General features: G+C 42.0%; 1 protein-coding gene across 1 annotated transcript in view; it reads right to left on the bottom strand.

Moving 5' to 3' along the window:
• The window catches only part of LOC103252573 (katanin p60 ATPase-containing subunit A-like 1), an 82832-nt gene that overhangs the window by 27781 nt on the left and 34000 nt on the right, over positions 1 to 21051 (bottom strand). The window contains exon 4 of the mRNA XM_021709153.1: positions 9283 to 9451. Coding sequence (XP_021564828.1) covers positions 9283 to 9451 — 169 coding nt within the window. The remainder of the gene's footprint in view (positions 1 to 9282; positions 9452 to 21051) is intronic.

Below are 21051 nucleotides of genomic sequence, written 5' to 3'. Positions count from 1 at the left end.
CACACACCCAGCTAATTTTTTTGACTTATTGCAGAGATGAGGTCTCACCATGTTGCCCAGGCTGGTCTTGAACTTGTGGACTCAGGCCTACATCATCTCATTTCATATTACAACCCTCCAAGGTAGATACCGTTTTTCCTTCTTTTTACAGAAAGGCTGAGTAACTTAATCAAGTTCACTAATAAATGTCAAGGCAGAGATTGCAATTCAGGTTTTCACCTCCCTAAACCCATGCCTTTGCACAACATGGTCCCATCTCATGCCTGTCTGAGTCACTTAAAGCTTAAGAACAGGCCGGGCGTGGTGACTCAAACCTGTAATCCCAGCACTTTGGGAGGCTGAGGTGAGAGGACTGCCTGAGCCCACGGGTTCAAGAACAGCCTCATCTCTACAGTAAATCAAAAAATTAGCTGGGTGTGGTAGTGCATGCCTGTGATTCCAGCTACTTGGAAGGCTGAGGTGGACAGATCGCCCAGAGCCCAGCAGGTTGACTCTAGGGTGGCCACGAGCATGCCATTGCACTCCAGCCTGGGCTATGGAGTAAGACTCCGACTCAAAAAAAAATAAAGCTTAAGAACAGGTTGCAGACAGCAGAACTATTAGATTCACCAAAGCATCCAAGAAAGTGCCTGTGGATGAAGAAAGGGTGGAGACTGCAAAGTATCTTATGAAGCCCTTTCCCAGTCACCTCCACAGGATTCAGTGTTTATTCACAGTAGAGTCGTTAGGGCCACATCATAAAGTCACTGTAATTACAATAATAAAAAAAAAAAGTAATAAAAATTAAAATATAAAAAAATCTTTTTAAATAGTACTATTAAGAGCATTAAAGAGGTCAGGCGCAGTGGTTCACACCTGTCATCCCAGCACTTTGGGAGGCCGAGGTGAGAGGATTGTCTGAGCCCAGGGGTTCGAGACCAGTCCGGGCAACTTGGTGAGCCCTCATCTCTGCACTAAATCAAAAAATTAGCCAGGCATGGTGGCGCACGCCTGTAGTACCAGCTACTTAGAAGGCTGAGATGGAAGAATCACCTGAGCCCAGCAGGTTGAGGCTGCGATAGTCATGAGCGTGTCACTACACTCCAGCCTGGGCAATGGAGTGAGACTCTGACTCAAAAATAAATAAATAAATAAATAGAGCACTAAAGCAATATGCTTTACCCCAAATTCTTTAATAACATGGTGGTTTTAAAGAAATGATATGTTACGGTTTCTATGGTGTTCTGCCAAGGTTTACTCAGCTCAGAAGAGCTTTAAATGAAGTGCCCTCATCTGCCAGAGATAGTCCAACTACTGGAACTACTTTGGCAGGCAGAGTCAAGTCCTCCCAGTGCTGCAGCTCTACAGATATCATCTCATGTAAAAACTATGGGGAGGAATGGTCAAAGTGAGTCAATCTCTTAAACATCAATCTGAAAAGACACAAGAGAACAGGACAAGCTCTCCAATCCCACCTCTTCTGGGACAGATGAAAGCCTCGATCCCAAGTGCTACGAGGAGACTGATCGGACCCCTCCGGTAGACATGCCAATTCTCTTAAGCCACCAGGTAAATGACCAAACAGTATTCTGGTGACTTCACCCAGAAAAAACGAACAATTTGTTGTTTCTGGGCAGTATGGCAGTAGTATTAAACTAAATTTTCAGGAAGTTTCTTGCATTTCAGATGACAGATTTCAGAGTAAATTTCTGGCATACCTCCGCAACAAACATAACATCAATATATTTTAAATAAACTCGGTCTTGAACCACACCTTAGCGTACAGACAGGCCAAGGCTACAAAGTCACATTCAAACAGATCACTGGGAACAGTTGTCATCATTTAAAAGCTGTTCTGGAAAACAACGAAGGAACGCAACAGATACGGACACATCTGGGACTTAAGTCTTCGTGTGGCATTCTGATTTGAGAATTCTCCTGCTGAAATGAAAACTTCATTGTAATACAAACGTCCAGGTGGCAGGAGAGGACTTGACGAACATGCCACCAAAGGAACGGAAAAGCTGCCCAGATCTGAAAGGAACAGGACACCACAGGAGGGTCAGAGCATGAGTATCTGGGCATCTGCTACATGCAGCACACTGCACCGTGCAGCAGGCTTTAAAACAGGGAGTGAAAATATATGATCGGCCCCACTGAGCATCTAGGCTAGTGGGGGAAACAAGTAACAAGTCAACACGACAAAACACATCAAAGCTGTGAAGTGCTGTAAAAAAACCCCGAGGAGTCAGTGTAGCTAAAAGGCACTGAGCAGAAGGAAGAGGCAGGAGAGGTTGGCAGGATGGGTATGGCTTTTAAGTGCATGCGTGTACAGGGGTCCCCGAGCCCTGGTCTGTGGCCCATTAGGACCTGGGTAGCACAGCAGGGGGTGAGCAGCGGGCGAGCTCCACCTTCGGTCAGGCCAGCGGTGGCACGCCCATTTTATTTACCACTTTCACCCAGACCTCTTTTTTTTTTAATGGTGAGTTGTACAACTATTTAATTATATATTACAACACAATAATAATAGAAATAATGTGCATAATAAATGTCATGTGCTTGAACCATCCCGAAACCACCCCCCTACCACGAAACCGGCCCCCGAAGTCAAGAAGGTTGGGGATCACTGCAGACACTTCCAGCTGCTGCATGGAAGACAGATGGGACAGGGAAGGAGAACCGGAGGGGAGGAGCCTCTCTCTGCACAGAAAAGGAGATGTGGGTATGAACCAGGTAGTGATGAGACTGAGAACTCCAAAGGCTTACAACAACACACACGAGACTGGATGACACAAGTACTACAAAGAAGATTCTGGAAACTTTTCCAAATCAAAACAGTGAGGTTATAAAAAACCGACTTAGGAAGCAAAAATTAGTAATTATTTCGGTAATACCAGGAAAACAGTAAACTGAGGGATAATTATCCTTCACAACAAATACTTAGATTAAATTAAAATAGGGTTATCAAATACAAAGAACTATGGTATTCGTTAACCAGCTAAATTAACTGTAATACCTAAAAGAAACTGTTTCAGACAATAAAGCAAATCTTGCCCAAGATATTATTACCTGTGTATAAGTAATACTAACTGCAATGTCACTGCAAAGATCTGAAAATTCTTTCCTCATATTTTTACTTTAGTTGACTAAGGTCAACATTAGCAAGCATTTCATATTAAGCACGTTCACTAGAAATGCATGCATATATAAGCTATCAAAGGGTAAGTATAAGAGTATCCCAAGCTAAAAACAATCCAAATATCCATTAGCAAGAAAACAGATTGTGATACGCTACTATATAACTATACCAATAAACTACATATATGCACAACAGCATAAAAGACTTTTTTTTTTTTTTTAGCATAGAAGACTTTTACAAATTCATGTTGAACAAACAAAGCCAGACACAAAAGAACACTGACTGTACTTAAAGTTTCAAAATCAGCATAACTAACTTAGGGCATTATAAATCAGAATCGTGGTTACTTTGAGAAAGAGGTAAGTGTCACGGATTAGGAGATATCTCGAACAGGGTTTCTGAGGGGCCAAATGTTTAATTTCTTGACCCCAGAGCTGATGGCAAGATGGATTACTTGGCAGTCACGTGGTAGCTCAAGGCTTCCAAGCAGTGAGATGCTCAACTGTTTCTTACTAGTGAGAACCGATTACCACATTTTTAAAAATTCCGTGAGCCAACTGTGAAACACAGCCATTAATAAGAATTAAATTATACGAGCTTAGAATAAATTACGTTTTTTAAAAAAGGAAAGAAATACTCAAAGCCGCTCACATCCTAATTATCTTACTCTTATCTACCCTCTTGAGGTGACTTAAGTCCACTGTGTCCCTGTGGTGGAAGCCCTATAGAATGGTAGGTGGCCACCCATCTCATCCTGACTCTGAGTTCAGTGACAGCATGCTGAAATCTTGTCACACTGGAGGTATTTACACCACAAAAATCTGCAAATGCTACAAATCAGGGCTTGATGTATTGTTTTCTTGATTGTCTAGACTGAATAAGTGATGATAAAACATTAATAACACAGACTGAATTTAAAAACATGCTGTTTCCGTTGTTACATTGTAAACAGCATAGCATCTTTCAGTATCTGAAAACTATTTTTCAATTCATCAAAGATGCTCAAGTCATTGATGAATGAGTAAAGCTCCAACATATGTTTTCTTGTTTCATTATCGTTCAATTCATTAATGAAAACAAATTATTGGCCAACATTCATGCCAACACTACATTCCCCCCCAAAACGCAACCATAGGTTGGCTACAGATATGAGTTGAGCAAAATTCAACCAAAGCATTCTGTAAAGTCCACTGGCTCTATGAAATTTACAATAAAGAGTACAAATATTTTATTATTTATAAATTATGTGCTACACATCATATCAGATTTATAATTAATTTGTGTGTGAATATACTTTTTTCATAAAAGTAGTTATTATACCAGCACATCACTGTTTAGAGGACCATCATTCATCAATTTGTGAACTTTTCTTCAATAAAAAGGGTTTATGAAGCCACTGTTCATGTGTATAATCAATCAACAGCTCTCAAAAGAATCCTCCAATCCAGTTTGCAGCATCTCTCCAGATCAGATACCCCTAGACCAGCTCACTCATGAGAAGGAAAGCGTTCATAAGTGGCCATTTGTTACTATAATTCAGCAAAACCAAGTTATTTCAGTTTAATAACTTTGAAAGGAACTCAGTGAATAGAATTTACCCTACTTTAATCTGAATTCCACATAAAAGCATCTACAGCTTTAATGGTAAGATCCTCACAGAAGCACTGTTCACTAAGAGTTCATGAACCATAAGGCGACAGTCTTAATGATACTTGAGAATCAAAGTTTTATAAACAAAATTTATTTTAGGTTATAATACAAAAACATTTCTTCTACTACATAATATTTTACTTCTAGCTATCCTTTTTAATTAAAAAAGCATTTGTTATTTCTATGTACATTTCTATACTAACTCTATACATAAATATCAAAATAACAAATCCGATTTTCTCAGGAGCTACAATCTGAATGTTTGTGCCTTTCCAAACTTCATGTTGCAATCTAATCCCTAACGTGTGACTATTAGGAGATGGGGCCCTTGGGAGGTGACTGAGTGATGAGGGCTCCACCCTCCTGAGCAGAACTAGCGCCCTAATAAAGATACCCAAGGGAGTTGTTGGCCCTCCCACCACATGAGGACACACAGAAGGTGCCATCTAGCAGGATCAGGCCCTGCCAGACACCACAACTGCTGGTGCCTTGATCTTGGCCTTCCCAGCTTCCAGAAATAAGTTTCTATTGTTTACAAGCTATCCAGTCTAAGGCCCTGTTATAGAAGCCCAAACTGACCGGGTACAGTCTGAAAAATATATTCATCTGAAACCCTCTCAACAATGAGAAGATTAACTTGAGGCCAGGAGCTACATTTATTAAAGTTTGTATTTCTAGTACCTAGAAGTATAATCAAGATAAAGTGCACACTTTCATAAAGATGTGCTAAATAAATAGTGTACAAATACGGCCCAGGGGACCTCAGGGGGAAGAAACTGTAAAGTCTCAACAACAGCTCACTATGCAAAGTGGTTGTTACTTATTAAAAGCAGGCCAGGTGCAGTGGCTCATGAGTAAAGCTCCAACATATGTTTTCTGGTTTCACTATGCCTGTAATCCTAGCACTTTGGGAGGCCAAGGTGGGAAGACTGGTTGAACCCAGGAGATCAAGAGCAGCCTGGGAAACAAGACTTAGTCCCTGTAAATAATAAAAAAACTTTGCAGGGCATGGTGGCGCGTGGTGTAGTCCCAGCAGCTCAGGAGATTGAAGTGGGAGGATTGCTTGAGCCTGGAAGTTCAAAGCAGCGGTGAGCTGTGATTGTGCCACTGCACTCCAGCCTGGGTAACAAAGTGAGACCTGACTCAAAACCAAAAAACCCCTCGGCATTTTAAGCTAGGACCTAACCCAAAGCCTGTCAGTGGGGTAATGGTAATCACTCTCAGAAAATAAACTGGTATTCTTGTAAATGATCCATTAAAACAAGATAGTAAGCATTTTCAAATAAGCAGCGGTGTAGCATAATGATTAGAAGCTCAGGTGCTACAGGCAGCCAAGGTTCAAATCCTAGTTCCAGCATCAACTTGCAGTCAAGACTTCCGGGCCTCCCAGTCTTTATATGTCAAACAGCTAAAACAATGCTGAGCTCACAGGACTGTGTAAGGAGCGAATACACCAATATATGTAAAAAGCTTCAAAGGGGTTTTTTTGTAGAAAACTCCAAAAGCGGTTAGTGTGCTCACAGAAGAGTAACACTTGCTACTGCTGCTATTATTAGCAGTTCCATCATGTGTCTCAACACCAAGCCTAAAATCTAAAAATATACCAGGCACCTTAGGCAAAACAGGTCTAACTTCTCTCACCCTCACTTGTTTTTGCATCTATAAAGTTAAGTAAGTGGATGGAATACAGCAGCAGTTTCAAAATTCTGACCAGGGCACTACAACTGCTGGTGCCTAGATCTTGAACTTCCAGCTTCCAGAAATAAGTTTCTATTGTTTACAAGTAATAAATGCTTTTTAGATCATGAGCCAGAATACACATATGCTGATGTAACTACATTTTCATATAATTATATAAATTTTGTCTCAACCTAATATTGTTCTTACTATGGGCAATAAACCGAATATTCAAGTCTATGTTACTTCAACTTTTTTAAAAGCTGGCTGTAACACAAAAACTTGAAGGACTACAATAACTTCCCATACTCACTTTCAAATTAGCTTCTGATGGAGGTGGATCTCTCCCCATTCACCTAAACTGCCTCAAATCCCATCTCAACCTCCAGCGATTTCAGGAACTCTAGTATTCTAGCGAATGTGTGAGTGGTTCCCACAATCCTAGCTGAGCCTAATACACCTTTCAAATGCTAATGAGGTCTACGGGAGTTTGTTTTTTCAAATTGTAGTCCCTTTTGTTTCCAGTGACTCAGAAAATCTTTTACCTCCAAACAACCGTAGAGTTCTCTTTCTTCCTTAAATAAAAGCCTTACTTTCTAGTGACATTCTGAGTACTTACATGTCAATAAAAGCATAACCAAATTTTAGAAAATTACTTTAAAACATTATAAATGAAAGACAATTTACAAACTCCAGAAAAATGTATTTGACATTCTACAAATGCTGCTTGATTGTTTCGTTCCTTAAGAGTCACATTTAAGATTCAATATCTAGGCTGGGCGAGGTGGCTCACGCCTATAATACCAGCACTTTGGGAGGCTGAGGCAAGAGGACTGCCTGAGCCCCGAGGGGTTCAGGACCAGCCTGGGCACCTTGGTGAGACCTCATCTCTACAATAAATCAAAAAATTAATCGGGCATGGTGGCACAGGGCTGTAGTTCCAGCTACATGGAAGACTGAGGCAGAAGGATCACCTGAGCCCAGCAGGTCAAGGCTGCAGTGGTCATGAGTGTGCCACTGCACTCCAGCCTGGGTGACAGAGTGAGATGCCTCCTCAAAGAAATAAAAAAAGGAAGAACCAACATGTATTTAACTGTTCTGGATCTCTTTTTTTCAAATCTAATCCAGATTTCAAATCTGGTGTGGGTAGGTAAGGACACTATATAATAAGAAAAATCTTAAGATAAACAGGAAAAAGGTGTGTGACTTTACAAGTTCCATTCCTCCAGGCTCCGTGCCTTACTGCAGGACTTTTGGCAGGCTATGTTAACTCTCCGTGCCAGTCTTTTCATCTGTAAAATGGGGATAATAAGACACTTCACGTGGTTGTCTCATGAATTACTGTATAATCCCTCTGACTGGTGCCTACCAAAGAAGCATCCAGTCAACCAAGACCACAGTCCTTCCCCTGTTTTATGTGAAACTAAAGACGGAAACTTCCTCATCCCGTTCTGAAAAGTTGACCTGAAAGCTATTAGCAGAGTGATGGTGGATTTTAGCCCTTACTTTATTCTCTAAAACACAAACCAAAGTCAGCTGCATAAAAATGAAGACCAGAACAAACAAAGACGGTATTGAAGATACAAATTTTCAAGTATTCATTGATGTGGTTCTTGGTAATAAGGGAGAACCAGTTCCATTTCATCAACAGGAAAAACTTATTTACTTATTAGGGCACTTCACTAATCCCAGAAAGGATCTGAGATGGAATCACTTACTGTCTTATGGTATGAAAGCTCCAATAAATTACAAGCATCAAAAAAAGTTCAATTATTTTCAGTGTCCTATTGAGGCAAAGAGGTAGTAATACGTCTTTGAATCTGTTTTACAGAAACACTCAGAAAACACCAGTTTTATTCTATCATGGTCTAAAAAGTCATAAGGCCTAGGAAGTTGGTCTATTTTGAGTCCTTATCTACTGATCAAAATGACACGTGATCAAAATATTCAAATACAGTATACAATTTTGAAGGACAACCACCTGTCGCCGGTTATATCTTCATTATACATACCATAGGATGAATGTGGTGGCAAATACTGGATTCTCTACTAGTAAAATACCACTTCTCTGTGGCAACTCATGTATGACAATGTTATAGCCATCCGGACTGCAAGAAAGGAATCACCAACACGCAGGCAACGGGAAGCCAGCAGTCGTTCCAACTCCCTCTGAGCCAGATGAGAGGTTACGGGGCCCTGGAACGTCTCAGGGGGCCCCTCTCCTATAACTTCTCCACCAAGCCAGGGAGAGCTGGAGCGAGGCCGCCTCCCAAGGTCGGTGAATCTCGCTGGGGCCGCTGTTATAGCCAGACTGCGGGAAAGGAGTCACCAACACACAGAGAGTTGAATTTGAGTCCTTTATTAGCTGGCAGAAGAGAGCAGGCTAATGCCACAAAGAACTCTCAACCTCGAGCAGAGTAAGCAGGAAAACGCCCTCCCCTGTCTCTTCCCATCTAGCTCACCACCTGAAGACAGGAGATGACAATGTCTGGCAGCCTCAAGATCTAAGACTCATGGTGACTCCAACATCAAAGACCCGCAGCCCTGGACACTCCTTTGGGCCAAAATCCCCCTACCCAAAAGCCCTTAAATATACCCATTTCGTGGCCCTTCGGGGCGACACTTGACACTGAGTGCTGGCCCCCTTCCCAATCTGTGAAAGGTAAATAATAAACTGTACTTCTTTCTCCTTTCTTACTTGGTCACAATCTTGCATTATTCCTGCGGTCCCAGCCCCGGCCCACCTTGTCTCAATTGACCCTTTCACCAACCAAAATCCTAACACCCTCCAGAAGTCACGGCCCCAGGTAAGCGAATGACCAGAAGACAGTCCTTGCCTTGTCGTCTCTGCCTCTTGCTCTGCACTCCTTGTCCCGACTTGCTGAGGGCTTTTCACCCTTCGATATGGGATGTGCCCGGCCTACCGGACCCCGGGATCCTCCTCCCACCATCTCTCTCCTCAGAGGTCTCACTTCTCGATTGGGACGCCTGATCTGAGGTGGAGCTCTGAAGAGAAAAGACAAAGTAAAAATTAGCCAAGGGCAAAGTATATCACAATACTATCTCAGTCAATGAAGCTATTAAATCGAGAGCCTAAAATCTCATTTTTTCATTTAAAACTTCTTTTCTCTTAAATATACTGGCTGATACAATTATTAAATACATACATGTGGCAGTAATTGTTTTATCAAAGTAACTATTAATCACCAATATAGGGCAACACTATCCCCATCTAATATCTTAATAGTATAATGAAAAATTGATAACTTTTCATTACTGTCCTAAACCAAGAATAAGTAACTTTAAAAAAAAAGAAGCATTAAAAGCTGGAAAGACAGAAATTCAAAATGTGTCTATTTGTGCAATTTACTAAATTATTTTTTTACAGTCAAGATGATTTTCTCTGCTTCTGTATTGGAAAACAACATTTCACTCATCAAATTACAAATGGTAGAGCTTAACGATGAAATCTTCTTGGAAACAAAGTAATTTTTTTTTGAGCTGGATTCTCACTCTGTCGCCCAGACTGGAGTGCAGTGGCTGCTCCCGGCCACCGCAGCCTCAACCTGCTGGACTCCGGCAATCCTTCCGCCTCAGCCTTCCAAGTAGCTGGAACTACAGGCGCGCGATACCACACCCGGCTAATTTTTGATTTATTGTAGAGATGAGGTCTCGCCAAGTTGCCCAGGTGGGTCTCGAACCCGCGGGCTCTGGCGATCCACTCACCTCAGCCTCCCAAAGGTGCGGGATTACAGGCTGAGCCACTGAGCCCGGCGAAACAAAGGAATTTATTTGTAAAAATATTGATGCTTTGAGGCTGTCTAAAAATCACAGGATCACTCAAATTATATAGGCCTCTCAATGTGATTAAGAATGTTGACAGACACATAAATGTAACTTACACCAAGAGGCACCTTTTGTTTCATGTACTGCAAAACATGTCTCCCTCAAGGTGAAGTTCAGCACAGTGTATCTGTCTTTGGTCCTTGTGTGAGGGACCCTATCGCTGAAGTACAATCTTGGTTCTTCTCTCTTGAACTGCCTTGACCTCCATTTTCCTACCTCTTTTCTCTCTTTCTTTCTCTTTCTCTCTCTCTCTCTCTCTCTCTCTCTTTCTCTCTGCACCTGTATCTGCAGCCCTGCAGATTCCATATGTGTATTCCTGTTTATCCATGTGCCATATCTATTATTATCCCTTTTAATTCACCTCACTTTCGGGGGGTTTCATTTCTGGTATCAGGAAAGGCGACACATCTATTAATACATATCTCAAAGATATTAATAGTACAATGGAAGAAAAGCCATGAAAGTTGCAAACTTGGAGCAAAACAGGTTAAAAAGTATTAACATATCGCAAGTCTTATACAGCACATTCAGATTGTTAGAATTAGACACCATGAAATTGTCCAAGATAAGAAAGGCTGGTGAAAATGTGTCTATTCGGTTACCATACACTGACATCTTAATCCTTGGAGTTCAGTCCAGTTAAACAATTATTCACTAAACATCTGTTAGGCGGTATATAGCCTCTACTGTGCAGGCCCTCGGAGGAGACAAAGATAAATACACAGTCTTGTGAAAGAAATCCATAGGAAAGGAACTAGAAAAGAGTGAACAGTGAAATGGACACAAGGCATTCTCAAATTTAAAACAGTGTTACATTCATTATTGTTCTAGAACATTAAGCAGTCTTTTAAGCACTCTGTCAATAAAATAAAAATGCACTAAGTCTGGTAAAGAATAAAAAATTTAAAATGTTAAATTGCTCTATTTCTAGTGTTTCAACGCATTCACTGTTTTTTGACTTGACTTTTTTTTGTTTTAATGAAACGGTACAACTTTACTTCTGTGTGCTTACAAATGTCTTTCCTGAATCAGATTCATGGATATGGCCAAAGACCAATAAGAACAACAATCTCTTCCACACGGCACACATGTTAAGTTTGGCCTCTGGTTAGTGGCTATGCTGCTACTGAAACAGCCTGTCATCGTTTGTGGTCCTGCTTTCTAGACTCAGCCAGAAGCCTCTGCTCACAAGCAGTGAGCCATCCCATGCAGCGGCCCGCCAGGCTGCTCGTCATCAGCTGGGCTTGCCGGTCAGCACCCACTGCTTAGGGGTGAGCGGCAGTGACTTGAGACGTGCCTCCTGCCTTGGGGGCTTGTGCTTCCCATTCCCAGCTTGTTGTGACGGTTGCTTGGGGTCCCACTGTAGTCCATCCTCATACTCTTCCAGCCTAGGACACTCGTGCGGTAGATGGACTGTTTCACAGCTCACACACAGGCTGCACTCCAAGTGTCTGCAGCTACTGACCTTGTCTTGCCACTCAGTATTCTAAAGGACTTGTCAATGGTCTGAATGGAACTGGCAAAGCCAGATGCAACACTGTGGCACGCCCCACACCTCCTAGGAAGTGTGCCTCAGCAGTGTAAGTCTTCAGTTCTGTCTCACCGCAGAATGATGTTTCATTTGTAGCAGGCTCTGTCAACCTCCCAGAGGACATCCCGATTCCGTTCTGCACGCTTCTGTCCACCAGTGCATCACTGCACCATGTTACGCTTCAGGGTAAGGTCTCAGTGACAGTTTCTAGGCTGTGCAAACAAGGGTCGCAGGGCTTCCTTTACTAGTCTCTCTTTAAAGAGAGACTTTAGTACGGTTGCACATCATCACTGACCGCTGCCCTAATGGTCAGATGGATGCTATTCTAGCTTATAGCACTTCAAATACAGAGAATAACTGCTTAGATCTGCAAATATAAGACAAAATATCTACACCATGCTTGGTTCTCCTATTTGAGATATCCCTGTTGAAATGGAAAGAAATGTGCCTTATTCTATTACAGTAGTCCCCTATTTACGGACCTTCACATTGTGCACTTTCTTTTTTTGAGTTGGAGTCTCACTCTGTTGCCCAGATTGGAGTGTTGTGGCACACTCGCAGCCACCCCAGCATCAACCTGCTAGGTTCCGGTGATCCTTCTGCTTCAGCTTTCCAAGTAGCTGGAACTACAGGTGTGCTACCACGCCTGGCTAATTTTTTTTTTTTTTTTTTTGAGTTGGAGTCTCACTCGGTCACCCAGACTGGAGTGCAGTGGCCGCTTTCGGCCACCGCAGCCTCAACCTGCTGGGCTCTGGCGATCCTTCCGCCTCAGCCTTCCAAGTAGCCAGAATTACAGGCATACGCTACCAAGCCCAGCTGATTTTTTGATTTATTGTAGAGATGAGGTCTCGCTGCCCAGGCGGGACTCGAACCCACGGGCTCAGGCAATCCACTCACCTCAGCCTCCCAAAGGCACGGGATTACAGGCTGAGCCACCGAGCCCGGCTGCTAATTTTTGATGTATTGTAAAGACAAGGTCTTACCAAGTTGCCTGGGCTGGCGTTGAACCCACGGGCTCAGGCAATCTACTCGCCTCGGCCTCCCAAAGTGCTGGGATTACAGGCTGAGCCACTGAGCCCAGCCACATAGTGAACTTTCATTCACATGTCCAAACATGTGAGTTCATGTGTCTGGTGTACATTGTCACATGTGTGTATCCTCTACAAGTGGTTTGCTTTTGTGCACTTTACTGTATAGTCTGTATAGAGGACAGTAGTACAGTATCTTTATTTCAAGCCCAGGATGCCCAGAAGCAAGTGTAAAAGCAACACTGATGTAGCTAGTCTGCTAAGAAGAACCAAGCAGTAACAATGGAAATAGGAGTGAAAATAATTGAGAGTCAAGTCAGGCGGTAAGACAGTAGATGTTGCTCACTCTTATAACATAAATCGTCAACCATTGGCATGATTCTGAAGAACAAGGACAAGATCATGGAACACGAGGAGTCTGCTGTGCCAATGATGTCGACAATAAAATCAAAGCAGTATGGAAAAGTGATGGAGAGTTGGACAAACATCTCAGGGTTTTGTGGGATCAGTGTCAACATCAAGACCCGCTCAGCTTAATGCTGATTCAAGAGAAAGCTGAAAGTCTTTAGAAAAACTTGAAGAAGAAACATGGTAAAGAATCGGGGGCACATCTTTCAATGCCAGCCATGGCTGGTGTCATCAGTTCGACGCTAGAGCCAACCTTCACAGCGTAAAAGTAGGTGGTGAGGCAGCTAGTGCAGAGACAGTAGCCGCCTGAGAATTTCCTAGAATGCTTTAAGAAATTATCGATGAAAGCATGTGTTCACCCGGGCAGGTTTTTAATGTGGATGAGACAGGACTGTACTGGAAGAAGATGCCTAACCACATTTACATCAACAAGGAGGAAAGGTTGGTGCCAGGTTAGAAAGCAGCAAAGGACAGGCTAACTCTGATATTTGGTGGCCATGCTTCTGGCGATATGAAGCTGAAGCCTCTCTTAGTCTATCACTCAGAGAACCCAAGAGTCCTTAAAAACACAGTCAAAGGTGCACTTCCTGTTGTATGGAGGAGTGACCCCAAAGCCTGGGTTACGCAGGCCATTTTCCAGGACTGGTTTTTCCACTACTTTATCCTGAAGGTAGAGAATGATTGCTTGGAGTAGGACATGGCATTCAACATTCTTTTGCTACGCAACAATGCTCTGGGCCACCCCCATTCATGGACGACTTTAATCCTAATGTCAAAGTTATGCATCTGCTGCCAAATACTACATTATTCACCCAACCTATGGACCAGGATGTTAGAGCGACTTTCAAGAAATATTAGTTACATCACACTATTTATCAGGCAGTAAAGGCAAGTGACAAATCAGCAGCAACCTTGCAACAACTCAGGAAGGACCATAGCACCTACAAGGCCATAAAAAACATTGACTTTGCTGGGTGTGGGGTTCTGGCTGCCACCATCAGTGGGGTGTGGAAGAACCTTTAATTGCAGTCTGTTCACGATTTTTGAGGATTTGAGAAGGTGGATGAGGAGTTCAAAGAGGTTTTCAGCAACTCAGTGACCCGCGGTGAGAAGCCAGGGCTGCAAGAGGACTTCACTGAGCTTCTTGCTGTGCAACACCAGGAACTTACTAATGGCGACCTGATGGAACTGGAGGCCCAGAGAAAGTCAGAGAGAGACAAGAGGAAGAAGGAACTGGAGAACCGAAGAGACTCATAACGCAGGAAATGGCAAGAGGGTTTTCTTTAGAAGGCACTGTCAGTTTTCGAGGCACAGGACCCAAAGGTAGAACAGTATGGGAAGGTTGCAGCAGCCGTTCAGAATGCAATCCAGTGCTGTCATGTCATCTATGACAAGAAAAAAGGAGTTCCTACCCTGACATCGTTGGATCGTTCTGTCAAGAGGGTAGACAGAATTGAAGCCAGCAAGGAACCAGAACCTGCGCCATCAACATCAGCGTGAGTGACACCACAGCCTGCCTTTCACCTCCTGTGGCTGATGACCTTATGGCTCTGCCATCTCCCACTTCCTCTCCCCATTCCGGTCAGACTCTTCTTGACTGTTCACTTGATGCCAGCCCCTGCATGCCAGCTGGAGTACTGTACTGCTGTACTTTTCAAGGTATTTTACTATAAGATTAAAAATGCTTTTTAAAAATTTTTTGCTTGTTTTTTAGTATTTGTGTGAAAAGTATTATAAACCTATTATAGTACTATTACAGTACAGTACTATGCAGCTGCTGGTGTTAGTTGGGTACCTAGGCTGACTCTGCTGGACTTATGAACAAATTGGATTTATGAACATGTTCTCAAAACAGAACTTGTTCGTAAATGGGGACTTACTCGATGGAATATTATGCAGCCATAAAGGCCAAAATTATGAACTTTGCAGCAACTTGGATGGACTTAGAGGCTATAATGTTGAGTGATCCATCCCAGAAACAAAGAACCGAGTATCACATGTTCTCACTCATAAGCAGACCTTCAACAACTCTCATAATACTATAAGAAAGGGACTGGCAGTAGTGGGAAACTGCCAAGGGAGGGGGACGCACACCTCATCAACAAGGGTACCTGCATATGAACATTTGTATACCTGCCCCTGAATTGTGCCCTACATATTTAAAATAAGCATTTCTTTAAAAAGGGAATTTACTGCACATGCAAATAAGCCTGATTTCCTCTGAATTTCACCTTCTAATCTATATTAAATATCAGTATTATATGCAAATGTTCTTACCAGCACTGCTTGTAGTAAACATCTGAAAACAATCCGGAAGTGCATTATCACAATAGAATAGGTGAATTACATGTTCACATAATGGAATACAATATGCAAGTGAATAATGAACTACAGAGATGTGCAGTGACTCTGGGTGAATCTCAAGACCACACTGCTGAGCAGAAAGTAAATTTAAAGAATGCATACTGCATGGTAGCAAGCAAAGTAAGATGCTGTCTGATGATATGAACATATGGAGCCAAAGTAAAAAAAAAAAAAAAAAGCAAAGATAATCTCCCATTCAGGACAGCATTCTCCCCAAAAGTGAGGGCAGGGAACAGGCTGTGGAGAGCCTTGCAGGGGGACTTCCAAGGAACGATTAAGTTCTTTATCTCAAACACATGGTAGGTACACAGGCGCTATTGTACTGTGATTCTTTATATCTTACATCAGTTTTAATGATTCATTTTTTTACTCAGTAGTTAGAAAATTTTAAGTATGAATTATACAATAATACCAATTAAGCTATGTGAGCACCTAAAAACTGAAGTTGCAGGGTTGCTGCAAAGTCTCTGGCGTGACGGACGTGCGAGCACATCGTAAGCTAAGCCTATGGAACTGAACCTGGCAAATCTCCAGAAAAGCTCAGGCAACAGATAGGACTATCTGTGTGATGGCTCCACACTTCCACAATTTCAGACAGTCAAAGGGAAAGAAACTTCTGAAGCTGCCTCCACTGCATGCTGTATTAAGAAGTGGGATGTAATGCACAATTACAATTTCCTCCTGTAAGCACAAAGGCTCCTTCTTCAGAGCTGCTAAGTGCTCTCCACTTCCCCTACTTTCTGTTTGATGACTATTTAAAATTCCTTGGTTACCACTATCTGACCATACATTGTTAGAATTCTGGTATTAAAGTAACTTGGAACAGATATGAGTTTTGCCCCCAAAACATAAGCCAGATTAAAGTTAAATACTGGAAAAGAAAGAAAGATAATCTTACTTAGCTATTAATCTATATAGCTTGAGAATTAAATAAACAGGAAACTCCTCTTCCCACAGCCAGTAAAAAGGTGAGAAACACAAATTTCAAGTTGTCTACACTGAGACTTTCACCAGAAGGACTTAGAGTTAATACATGCGACTTCTGTAACCAACGGAAATTATTTGGTGAAAAACCAGCAGGCAGAAAACAAAGTTTAAACCTATGATTTGAAATTAAACATTAATGATTATGAATTTTAATGTCTATGAATCAAATATGTAACTGCTGTTTTTCAATCAGTAAACATTTATTGTGTACCTAATAAGCACAGAAACTATGCTGGATGTTTGTTGGCATAAAAAGATCGCAAATGTTATTCCTACCTTCACAGCAAAGCAAAATGGTGATCTGGAGTCAGCACGAGATTTTGAATCCTAAAACCTGGGACTCTTTGACTTCCAAGTCTACCACTTACTGATTATGCGACATAGCACGGTGGTTCACACTTGTAATCCCAGCACTTTGGGAGGTGGAGGCGAGAGGATTGCCTGAGTCCAGGGATTTGAGTGGGCAACATGGTGAGACCTTGTCTCTACAATAAATCAAAAAATTAGGTGGGCATGGTGGTACATACCTGTAGTTCCAGCTACTCGCAAGGCTGAGGCAGGAGGATCGCCTGAGCCCAGCAGGCTCAAATTGCGATGGCTATGAACATGCCACTGCACTCCAGCCTGGGCAACAGAGTGAGACTCTGACTAAAAAAAAAAAAAAAACAACTACAAGTCTCACATTCTTCCTGTGTGAATGGAAACAATAACAATACTTCATAAAATTATTAAAGTATATTTTTCAACTAAAATAAACATATATTAAGTATATAATTTATATAGCTCAAATTACCCAGAACATGCCGGGCTCGGTGGCTCAGCCTGTAATCCCGCGCCTTTGGGAGGCTGAGGTGAGTGGATTGCCTGAGTCTGAGGGTTCGAGACCCGCCTGGGCAGCGAGACCTCACCTCTACAATAAATCAAAAAATCAGCCAGGCGTGGTAGCACATGCCTGTAATTCCGGCTACTTGGGAGGCTGAGGCAGAAGGATCGCCAGAGCCCAGCAGGTCGAGGCTGCGGTGGCTGGGAGTGGCCACTGCACTCCAGTCTAGGCGACAGAGTGAGACTCCAACTCAAAAAAATAAATAAATAAATAAAACCCAGAACATTTTCCAATATCCCAGAAAGTTCTTTCATGACCACCCCCAAAGGTAACTGCTCTCCTGACCTCAATAACATGATGAGTTTTACCTGTTCTTGAGCTCCCTGTAAATAGTATAAATAGTATCCAGTAAGTTTATTTAACATTTCTTGTAAAATTCATCCATGTTACTGCTTACAGCATTACTTTATGTTTTCTCATTTCTGTGTAGTAAACTATTGCATAAATATACTACAGTTTATTCTACTTTTGATGGATATTTGGGTTGCTCTTGCTTGAGGTCATTATTAAAGCCACTATGAATATGAGCGTTACGCTCAGATAATAAAGACAAAAGCATCCATTTCGTTGGGATACATACTCTGGAGTAGAACTGCTGAGTCATAAACATACGAAAGATCAGCGAGGCCATTTCACCCTCCCCCAAGGACGGCGTGTGAGAACGCAGGCTGCTCCCTCCCAGCTCCTGTGGGGTGCCGCGGCCTCTCGCTCTGGTCTTCCTCTGCCTTGTCTGAACGACTGCAGATGCCAAGCAACTTCTCATATGCTTCTTTTCCTGGGTAGAACGCTTGTTCCGTCCTCTTCCATTTCTAAAAATTAGACTGTACTTTTTATGCTGATTTTTGGCGGTAGTTCTTTATATATTCTAGATACAAGTCCTCCATCTAGTAGACGCATTGTGAGCTTTTCCTCCCAGTGAACGGCTTGCCTTTTTACTCTCTTCATGTTCTCTCTTGATGACGAGAAGGTCATGATTTTTAGAAGTTCGACTTACCAATCTTTCATCTTTATGGTTTTAGTGTCCAGTGTAGTAAATCCTTGTCCACCCTAAGATCAGGGCAATACCCTCCCATGTTTTCTTCTAGAACCTTTGTTTTATTATTTTTTATAATTTAGGCGTTAATCAATTTTAGGCATTAATAAATTCTTACATGATGTGAGGTGGGAAAGAAGGGCATCTTGGTTTTTTTCACCCAATTAATTAACTGCAGAAGCATTTACTGGAAAGACCCACCTTTCAGTACTAAAATAATGGTATCTCCTTCACAAATCAAGTGACTTTCCTGAATTTAATTTTTGATGATGACTTCTGGTTCTAAAAAGGACTTTAGGCATTTTTAATTGTTTGTTATCAGACTGTAAACACGTATCGTAAGTAGGCATCTAATTTTTTATTGTTGTTGAGACAGGGTCTTGGTCTATGGCCCAGGCTAGAGCACAGTAGCAAGATTACAACTCAATGTAGCCTCAACCTCTTGAGCTCAAGTCATCCTCCCACCTCAGCCTCCCAAGTAGCTGGGACTACAGGAATGAGCCACCATGCCTAGCCTAAAATATTATTTATCCATTCTTTCAACAAAAATTTGAACTCTTACTGAATGTAAGGCACTATGATCATAATATAAAAGGCTGTATTATCAAGCTAATTCTTCCCTTATTGTCTAAGCAAATCACATTCAGAAATATATAAGCACCACAAGACAATATAGATATAAATTGTTTTATTTCCTCCTTGAGGGTGCTTTTTATGCAAAACACACTTTTCAGAGGCTTACTTTGTCTTTAAAATATTCAATTTATTAAAATTAAAAATGTAAAAATTCAGTTGTTCCTTAAAGCTTTTAGGTTCAGCTTCAATTTTTTTTCTATGTATAAGCCTAGTAGATTTTAGAAGTCACTTTCAAGAGATCTTGAGTAATGTTTGGTCCCATTTACAAACCTGGTTAACAAAATGACATTAAAATGGGCCGGGCGCAGCAGCTCAAACCTGTAATCCCAACACTTTGGGGGGCCAAGGCAAGGGGATTGCCTAAGCCCTCAAATTCGAGACCAGTCTGGGCAACATGGTGAGACCTCATCTCTACAATAAATCAAACAATTAGCTGGGCATGGTAGCACGCGCCTGTAGTTCTGGCTACTTGGAAGGTTGAGGTAGAAGGATTGCCGTAGCCCAGCAGGTCAATGCTGGAGTGGCCATGAGCATGCCATAGCACTCCAGCCTGGATGACAGAGTGAGATTCCAATTAAAAAAAATTTTTACCTATTTTTATATACTTAATATATTTTATGTATTATATATTGTTTAGTTCTTACATTATCTTTACTTTAAAAAGCATAATTTATACATAAATACTATCATAAATCTTATAATATATCGAACTTATAACTAAGATCATCTTAAATTTCTCCTAAATGTTCCAATAAAGTATTTAAAATACATTTTTATATTTTAAAAAATCATAACTAAATTATTCCACAATACATCTGAGATGGAATTGCATGCACATCACCCTCATTGGTCATGTTTTCTTAAATATTCCAAGTACACTAAAAATGCAAATATGTACATATCTCTTAATAGAAAAATATTATTACTATAGTTCTGATTCTCTTAGACATATTTATTCTTAATTTCATATCTTCCTGGAGTTGCAAGACGCTCAACCACGTCAGAAGCCACTCATTCAACTTAATCAAGGTAACAGTTACCCACAAATGTCAGCTGGCTTAAGATCTGGAGCTGCAAACACACCTCTCACACACAAAAAAAATCACACAATCCCATGTAACATACATGTCTTCTGAGCATTCTGAAGTCACCAAGACAAGTGATGCTTCAGCTGGGGCATCTAGCGGAATTTTTATTTTTAAATTTTTTTTGAGTTGGTGTCTCACTCCGTTGCCCAGGCTGGAGTGCACTGGCATGCTCACGGCCACCGCGGCCTTGACCTGTTGGACTCCAGCGATCCTTCTGCCTCAGCCTTCCAAGTAGCCAGAACTACAGGCATGTGCTACCACGCCCAGCTAATTTTGGAATTATTGTAGAGATGACGTCTCACCAAGTTGCCCAGGTTGGTCTCGAACCCCCGGGCTCAGACAGTCCACTTGCCTGGCCTTCCAAAGTGCTGGGATTACAGGCTGAGCCACCAAGCCCAGCCTCTAGCAGACTTTGATGAGCTACACTAGATCTTATTTAAAGTTGCTGGCCAGGCGTGGTGGCTCACGCCTATAATCCCAGCACTTTGGGAGGCTAAGGTAAGAGGACTGCCTGAGCCCACGGGTTTGAGATCAGCCTGGGCAACTTGGCAAGACCTCATCTCTACAATAAATCAGAAAATAAAACCTACCGTGGCAGCGAGTGCCTGTGGTTCCAGCTGCTTGTAAGGTTGAGGTGGAAGGATCGTCTGAGCCCAGTAGGTTGAGGCTGCAGTGGCTGTGAGCATGCCACTGCACTCCAGCCTAGATGACAGAGTGAAACTCTGACTTGAAAAATAAAAGTTACAGCCGGGCTCGGTGGCTCAGCCTGTAATCCCGCGCCTTTGGGAGGCTGAGGTGAGTG

Source organism: Carlito syrichta, unplaced genomic scaffold (genome assembly GCF_000164805.1).
Source record: "Carlito syrichta isolate Samal-C Ts95f unplaced genomic scaffold, Tarsius_syrichta-2.0.1 Scaffold169016, whole genome shotgun sequence".
NCBI lineage: Eukaryota > Metazoa > Chordata > Mammalia > Primates > Tarsiidae > Carlito > Carlito syrichta.
The sequence above is the reverse complement of the archived record's forward strand: the minus strand, read 5'-3'. Positions and strand labels throughout refer to the sequence as shown.